This window comes from Notolepis coatsorum (genome assembly GCF_963971535.1).
Source record: "Notolepis coatsorum genome assembly, chromosome: 19".
NCBI classification, from domain to species: Eukaryota; Metazoa; Chordata; class Actinopteri; order Aulopiformes; family Paralepididae; genus Notolepis; species Notolepis coatsorum.
This window is the reverse complement of record NC_140183.1, coordinates 54,897,902-54,907,180: the sequence shown is the minus strand read 5'-3', so window position 1 is coordinate 54,907,180 and position 9,279 is coordinate 54,897,902. Positions and strand designations below refer to the sequence as shown.

The following is a 9,279-nucleotide window of genomic DNA, read 5'->3' as shown; positions in this document are numbered from 1 at the left end:
GCACCCTAACCTAAAATAAAGATGAATTAAAACAAATTTGTGATCATAAATATTCAAAGATATGGCGATTTTCGATTTTACAGCTTGGCCGTTTAGTGCCCACCCTTTGAAAATCGCCATGCCCATTTCCACCATGAAGATTTTGCTTGATTTTGGAGCAAAATTCTGTTGTCTGTGAATTCATGACTAAACTATCCACAAATAAATGCTGGTACTTATTTTCTGTTTGTAAAGACATATTTTATTGTATTTATCTGGTGTTTTATATCTATTATAGTTTGTACAATATACACAGTAGAATGACTTGACACAGTTTAAAATTCATTTTCAATTACATGTACATGCCAAACCATTATACCACAGTAAAAATAAACTGTATGAATCACAATCTATATGAATCTCATATTTTACAAAATATATTGCAGCAGGGAAAACGGATGTTTAAATAATGAGTTGGTTATATGGTGTGATCACATTCACAGCATTAGCAAAACCTCCACTTTGCAACAGGCTTCTTTGTTTGTTTTATATAAAGTGCATACAGATCTCACAGTGGCTGCTATAGGACTGTGGAATGGTTTTTTGAGAACAGAATAACAGGACTTCCACTCTTATCCGCATTTTAAAGTAGCCAACATGATAAATATCTTTAAATTAACTGCACACTAAATCTGTAGATGGATATCAGCCCTGGAATTTCAGTCGCCAATGTTTTTTTCTTCCAGAATATACAGAATGGTTAGGTTATACACACCATGGCGATGTGGGCAAACAGAATGTACTTCTTTTTTTTATCTACTTTTTTCTCCCATTTTCTATTTTTCTCCCATCCCAATTTCGTATCGTCCAATTCTACCCTCCCCTGTCTCGAACGCTGTTAGGCCATGCCTCTCACAAGCCGGCTGCAATGTGGACGAAGCCTTACATCACGTGTCCCCTCCGGTACTCGAGGAAGCAGCCGTCGCATCTTTTCACCTGCACAGCGCGATCTCTCAGCGGCGGGGGTCTGCGTGGGAGGGACACGCCGCCCCCGTCGCTTCCTGATTCTGCTGCGCAGGCGCACCAACCGACCTGTAGGAGTCGCTGTCCACAACGTCCGATCCCCACCCATCAGCTTTCCCACCCCTAACACTGCCAATTGTGTTAGTATGAACGACTAGCCAAGCTGATAGCAATGCGGAGAGCTGGGCTCGAACCCAGCGTCTCCTGCATTGGTGGCGAGCGCCTTGCCCACTACACCACCTAGCCGCCCCAAACAGAATGTACTTGAGAGTGAATCACACAGGGTCAAAAGTCTGTATCTCAAAGTAATCATTAAAGTGGCAATCCTCATTTTTGTTTATTTTGGCAACAGCTATTGGTGATAAATTGTCATTGCTATAGTTTTGCACTATATATTCACTTGCTTTCCAGCTTGAAAATCCATGCTATCTACTAATCTTCTATTCATTCCAAACAAACTGCTGTTGCTGCTGCTGATTTAAAGCGTATCTCTTCCTGTGTGGTAGATGATTTTTCTGGGAATGTCCTACCAGACATCAATGTTTAGAATAGCCAAGAACAGCAAATGTAAAAACATTCATGAACTGGTTATAGGTAGAATCACTATAGTCTTATGTCCCTTGGCGATAGAGAGTGGCAAAATAGACATTTATTTATATGAAAATGTTTGAGATTATTACTTTAAAACTTCAATGTAAAACGTTGTTTAAATCTTGATACAGAACATTCAAAGATTACTGTCAACTGTAATTAGTTTCATTGTATGAAAATAACTTTTTCAAAATTACTATTTATAAATAAATATTGGAGAGTTGTATAGCTTACATGGGCCAGGGTGATGGATTGTGTTTGAGGTTTCTACCTTTCAGAAATACTGTTCACAAACATTTCTCATTCGGTCTTGAACTCGAGGGGGGGGGGGGGGGGGTGACATTAAAGTAAGTATACAGATAATGACCGAAACATAAACACACAACAAACAAACATTAATTAATTAAAGACAAGGCTTATCACCAGTATGATATATATGATAAGTCTGTGGAACTGAGACAAGGTTTTGCAGTGCGAAGCCTTTATGTAGAGTGAATATGAATTATACTAAGGCTCTGGTTTCCTATTTTGCACGTACACAATGGCACAACCGAACAGAGCTCAGCCACTCACACCACCGAACTGATGCTGAACAGGCAAACTAATAAGGCAAGCAGTTGTATGTGGAGATGAGGACCTCTTGTGGCAAAGGAGGGAACGTTCAGTGTGCCGTTCAGCATTAGGCAGGAGGTGGTGGTGGCGTTGCAGCATTCCTGGTGACAGGGCGTGGGGGTGGACAATGTTTTGCACCAGGTTTCTCTTGAGCAGTTTGTGGTGCAGCCTGCTGTCCATGTCACCTTGGAATTGACAGTCACCTTCTTCAGCTGAATCGGCATTTGAGACAAATGAGAGTAGGATGTAAAACAAACAATAGCTTGCATTTGATACCATGGTGCTCCATCATGCCACCTACACTGATTTGGTGGTCTATTTAAAGACCTCCCCTTTCTCTCACTCACACACACACACAGTCACACACACAGTACGCCGATGTTGTGTGTAGTGTTGCTGCTGCTGTACCTGCAAGTAAGGTTTTCACCACCACCACCGCAGCCTTTGAGTAATAGAGTTTAATAAAGTATTTTCCATGCTTTTGCAACGTTTTACCTACACTACTACTGCACAGAAATGAGGCCTTTTCTTTTGAAAGTGGTTACCGGTTACAGGCAGCCATGTTGGAAGAAAGATAACTATAAAAACATTATGTGCAAAGCCTCTATAGAGTATCTATCTACAAAACATACCTCACAATGGAGCTTTGATGAAGAACACGTTTTGAGTTGCGTAGAGGAGGAAAAGCTTTTGTAGCAATCAGCGCTGCTGTCACATGTAGACGTATGGCATTTGTTTCCCTGAAAGAGAGGATGATGATGTTGACCTCAGATATCAGATTGCATGCACACACACACACACACACACACACACACACACACACACACACACACACACACACACACACAAGTAATATTTGATTACAATAAATGAGAGGATGATGACGTTGACCTCAGATATCAGATTGCATGCACGTTTATACTCACACAAACACACACACTCACACACATCTTTGTGTACATTACTGTTACAGCACAGAGGAGTGCAATAATTGTATTCTTGGCTGCTCAACCAGCATCAACATTATGGAAATATATGATTACTTGTTAGATTACAAAAAAATAACTAGTTTGAATGAGAGATTATGCTGGTTGAACCAAATGATGCTGGTTGTAGATGATTGTTCCAGAACTACTCTTGTTACAGACTGTAAAATGGATTGAAAATGTTCCTTCAACTCTACCTAAATAACTAAAAGTTATCAGATTACACACATTTGAGTATTTCAGTGACTGACATAAATATTTCGAGGAAGCACACCTTATCAGTACTATGTAACAGATAACCAAAATCAACCTTCCCAACCCCCCCCACACACACACACACTGTGGCGTCGAATACGTTTCAGCGGACGCAGACCTAAACGCATTACAAGCACCTGCGATCTGACATCAAACGTTTGACGCAGTAAAAAAATATATATATAAAAACGTACATCCTTTATTACATCCACAGACGTGTGTGGCGTTATGAGTGCATGTTGAGTTGAGCATGTGTGTGCACGCGGAGCAGTGATGCGGTGAGTGCATCGTTCGTTCGCTGTGCGACCTGTTTGAACTCCCATACACACACACACACACACACACACACTCTCTCACAGATACACACACACGCACGCACACTCTCACAGATACACACACGTCCTTACATTGCCGGCCGTTGTTTGGGGCTTAGGGGTTACTGTTTTGGTGGTGGCGATGGTGGTTGGAGTGGTGCTCATTGTCTCTGAAGAGATGGAGGAGAAGTAAAGATAATTCAAATACATTTCCGAATACAATAACCCATAACAACAACGTGACAGGATTTGGATGTGCAGGCTGAAGGCTGGGTCCAACTACCTGTGGTTGTGGTCATAGTATCGTTAGTCATCATGGATGCAAAAGCAGAGCTGAGGCAACCGGTGGAGTTGCAGCAATCCACGGCACAGTTGATGTCAGAGGTGTTGACACAGGCAGCAGCGCAGGTTGCACTGCAGCCAACGGTGTAGCACATATCCACCTGTCTCATCAGCTGGAGAATGTCAAACACATTTAAAGGTTATTTGAAAACGAACCGTTATGTAACATACATTTAAGATGGACCCGGTATTGATGTAGTTTCTGTTTGTCTATGGTGTGTAAAGTCAGCGATCACTGACACATGCCACTCCACTGACGCATGCCTTCTCTATTTGAACGACCACATCAAACACATGGACGCGGGCAAATACTGCGGCATGGTCATGCTGGACCTACAAAAGGCCTTCGACACTGTCAATCACACCATTCTGATTGACAAGCTAAAAGCAATTGGTTTTGATAGTCTATCAGTGAGCTGGATACAATCCTACCTGGAGGGGAGAGAACAGATGGTGGAGGTAAACGGTACCCTATCCCCCCCCCCCTCCCAGTGAGCTGTGGTGTTCCACAAGGAAGCATACTAGGACCGCTACTGTTCCTAATTTATGCAAATGACATGTCGTCAGCTTGTGACTGCAACTTGTTCCTGTTTGCGGACGACTCAGCCCTGCTGAATTAAAACTCTTGACTTGACTTGACTTGACTTGCTGGTCTCTGACAAGAACAAGTTACAGGTTGAAAAAACCCTCAGCTCGGAACTAGGCAACATCTGCATATGGCTCGCCGACAACAAACTATCATTACACATGGGCAAAACAGAGTCCATTCTCTTCGGTTCAAATAACAAACTCAGCAAGACAGACGGCTTCTCAGTTAAAGTGGGTGACAATATTGTCACAAGGAAAGATGAAATTACCTACCTGGGTTCCATCCTAGAGGCTAATCTTTCCTGTGACAAAATGGCATCCAATGTAATAAAAAAAGTCAACCAACGAACTCGATTCTTGTACCGGATCTCCTCTCTGGTAAACAAGAATACCCTGAAGACTCTGGCATGAGCACTCATTCAAGGGTACTACGACTATGCTTGCACCTCATGGTACCAAAGCACCTCAAAGGCACTAAAAACCTAATTACAAACATCTCAAAACAAACTAGTCAGACTACTGCTTGACCTGACTCCGAGAACCCACCTCACCCCTGCCCACTTTGACAACCTAGGATGAGTAGATGACAGAGTACAGCAACTTGCAATGGGCCTGGTCTACAAGATACACTACACGACCAAGGTACCCATGTACATGTCAAAATACTTCCCAAAGGTCAGTGAATACCACGATCACAATACCAGAGGGAGCTCCACAAATCATGTTAAACCCAGATTTGGCTCAAACAAGGGACTAAACACGTTTCGCAATTATGCCACATCAATGTGGAACGCCCTACCCAAAGCTGTAAAGGAATGTGAATCACTACCCACTTTCAAAAACACCCTCAAAGAACACCTACGGGAGACTGCAATTCGAAACTGGCCCCTACAAATGTCCTAACCCAGTTGTACAGTAAATGACCAAGTATGGCTTTGTCAGTATTCCAATGTACAGTGTACAGTGTCCCCCACCCACCCCCTACCCAACCCCTACCCAACCCCCCCCCCCCCCCCCACCTCCAATGTACAGCCCCCCCCCCCACCCACCCAACCCCACCCCACCTACCCAACCTCCTCCAATGTACAGTTTCTACGTCAAATGTATATACACTCTTTTTCTGGACACTTTTTGTATCACAAACAGTACTGTATTTGCAAATCTGGTATGTCATAAATGTATAGATGTAGCAGTACTGTCTATCTGTATGTTGTGTGTGTCGTATGTTATGATTAATTGAAAATGGGGGACCCTGATGTAAACAAGACGAAAGTCTTTCTCTGGTCTGCATCCCCTTAACAATTGTATGTATTGAGCTGTACTGTACCCATTCTGCAATCTGTTAATAAACTTTTCAATCAATAAATCAATCAATCAACTGTGACGGCATCGTATGGTTCCAGTGTTCATGTTTTGTTGAAGCACCACCGTATCGTACCTGACAGTAGCATTCGCCGGCAGCACAAGAACTGGCGTTCCAGTAGGTGTACATTGTGTAGCAGTCCGAGTGATTACAGGAGAACGAGCGGCAGGATATCTGTGACTGAGAGAGTGAGAGGCAAAAGAAACACGAGATGGTTCAAAAAGACAAGGAAGAAGAGACTGAGGAAAATAAAAAGACAGACGCACAGTATATGTCGTATTCTCAGAAATGGCTGATAAGAACTAAACAGAACTCACCATGCTGGAGTTCCCAGTCAAGCCACCTGTCATGGAAAGGCCCCAGATAGGATGTTAGAGCAGAATCACTTGAGAAGGGAAAGACGCATTGTGCGCTCGGACACATGGGATTCTGCTAAACTGCTAAATAGGAGCCATTTTGACGGGTCACAGCAGGAGGATACACACATGTATAACTAATCAAGCATCCAAAGCCATTGGCTCATATAAATACGTTTTGTAATGATGTACATCCCCCCAAAAATGATTATAATAACAAAAAGATGTTTAGATGGGAATAGCTGTCTTCAACAGGGTATACACACAAATTACATGTATGGCATGTTTAAAGGCTACTCATGTCTGTCACACAGATAATAGCAGATAATAATAAATATGACTGGTGACATGTACAGTCATTGAACACCTTTTTTAAATTTTTTATTATCTTTTCCCCCCTTTTTCCGTTTTTCTTCCATCCCAATGTTAGTCGTTATGGCAATTCCCAATCCCCTTCCTGGTCGTTGCGCACTTACCCCCCCCTACCGTCCGTCTGGGAGGGCGGAGACTATCACATGCTTCCTCCGACACATTTGTAGCCAGCCCACCGCTTCTTTTCACCTGGCAGCGCGAACTCTCACTGGGGGAGTGTAACATGTGGAAGGATCACACTACCTCCCCCAGATCCTTCCCTCGCTGTGCAGGCACCCCGACCGAACTGTAGGAGTCGCTGTTTACAATGACCAGGACCCACCCCACCGGCTTTCCCACCCGCTGACACTGCCAATTGTGTCACTATGGACGGCCGACCAAGCCGGAGGTACCGCAGCAGCTGGATTCGATCCCACTGTCTCTGCGGTGGTAGACAGACGCTTTGTCCGCTGCGCTACCCGGCCGCCCTAGCCATTGAACACGTTCATGGAACATGCATGGCCAAATAATGTCTACCTACTATGATAGCGTGATAAACCCACCATTTATTAATGAGTTTACCAGAAACAACAGAATGCACCAACAGTCACACTAGTTTTACACAAATGTATCTGAACATTGACATTTGGAGTGGCGTGCAGTACCTGTTGAGTTCCCAGAGTCAGGGGTTCCCAGAGTCATGTTGGTTGCCATCCCATATGTACTGGAGGTAGAGGAATCAACGGTTGAAACCACACCGGTAGACGCTCCTGGGGAATTAGTGCTTGTTGCCATGTTGTTGCTGGATTGTGTGGTGATTGCTGAGCCTGTTGAGGCCACTGCGGAGGTCTGGGTAGCGCTGATCGAGCCAGTAGAGGCAGGTGAGGCAGTGGGTGCCATGTTTGATGAGCCTCCTGAGGCTGTTGTGGAAGTGACAGAGGGAATGCCTGAGGCAGAGGTGGTCCCTGAGCCGGCAGAGGTGGTCCCTGAGCCGGCAGAGGTGGTGCCTGACCCGGCAGAGGTGGTGCCTGACCCGGCAGAGGTGGTGCCTGACCCGGCAGAGGTGGTGCCTGAACCAGCAGAGGTGGTGCCTGACCCGGCAGAGGTGGTGCCTGACCCGGCAGAGGTGGTGCCTGAACCAGCAGAGGTGGTGCCTGAACTAGCAGAGGTACCTGAGGCAGCAGCAGCAGTGGAGGCGGATGGAGATGACATTGCTACAGAGTTTGTGGTTGAAGCCATAGCCGAGGTTGCTAATGTGGAGGACGGGGAGGAGTGTGAAAGCTGTGAAAGCTGTGATAGCCATAACAGGAGGAGGAGATTGGCACCTGTACAGACAGAAGATAAATAGGTATTTCAATGTAGTATATATATATATATATATATATATATATATATATATATATATATATATATATATATATATATATATATATATATATATATATATATATATATAAAATTGTAACAGGAGACCTTTTATTTAGTTATTTTTAGATGCAAAGCATATACACCTGCAATGTCACACTCACTCACTCACTCACTCACTCACACACACACACTCTGTTAGCCACTGTCGGCTCACAGGCATGGCACTTTGTGTAAAACCAGTTAAATTTTATTCACTTCGCCGCCATCTTTGTTTTCATAACACATTTCAATGAGCTGACCAATTAGATTCCATGTAGGCCTATTTCAAAGCATGAAAACTCTAGTGGTGGAAAGCAATCTGAGTCAGGTACTCATGAGCTTGTAATTGCAATAATGTATTCTGCTTGCTGTTTTGACTATTTTGGTTCTTGAAGTGGAATTTCTATAGGTACGTTTTAACATTGAAGTGAATGGGCACTTCTGCATCCGTACATTACATCAAACTTGACCAATATGGCGGCGAAGTGAATAAGGTGAATAGTAAACATTCCTTAAGCTGCTGTGACATCGTGTAGATTTCCACAATGGAGTGGACGATGCTAACAGGCACAGAGTGCTCTTCTTCCATGGTCACAGGCAGCCTGCCGTAATGTGGATACCTTCTGGCCGGCCTGGTACCCTCCTGTCTTTGGCAATACCATACCGCTGCCCTGCTGTGGTGCATCGACTGAGCACGGACCACATATATAAAAGAAAGGAACGGAGGGAAACACGTAGGCCTACTGTTTGTAACTATGTTAATGTTGTCAACTGCCACATCGCTTGAGTGTCGCTAGCTAGCTAATGTTAGTTGGTTGCCGGTGTTACATGGTACTAGCGTTAGCGCTTGGCTGGACAGTGGCATGGTGTTGCCAAAGAAATTAGGGTAATGCTAAAGGGTGTCTGCATTACAGCAGGCTGCCTGTGACCACAGAAGACAAGTAGGTACTCTGTGCGTGTGGCTTCATGGACTTCTCGATGTCACGGCAACTCTATGAATGTTCTCCATGTTTAAAGGTCTCAGTTGAAAGGTCCTGTTGCCCCAGCCGGGTGTGCTGAATTTGGATGTCAGTGCTGAATTTGGCTTACCTATGTCTAATATTGTGTTTAAT

General features: G+C 44.1%; 1 protein-coding gene across 1 annotated transcript; it reads right to left on the bottom strand.

The window, feature by feature from the left end:
* Positions 1-2,162: 2,162 nt before the first annotated feature.
* On the bottom strand, positions 2,163-7,462 carry LOC311246500 (uncharacterized protein; the record flags this gene model as incomplete). The annotated part of the gene is made up of 7 exons (XM_084336650.1): positions 2,163-2,417; positions 2,838-2,945; positions 3,854-3,930; positions 4,044-4,215; positions 6,129-6,233; positions 6,371-6,396; positions 7,426-7,462. 7 exons carry the CDS (start codon positions 7,460-7,462, stop codon positions 2,163-2,165), a joined length of 780 nt encoding a protein of 259 aa, XP_084192776.1.
* Between the last annotated feature and the right edge of the window lie 1,817 nt (positions 7,463-9,279).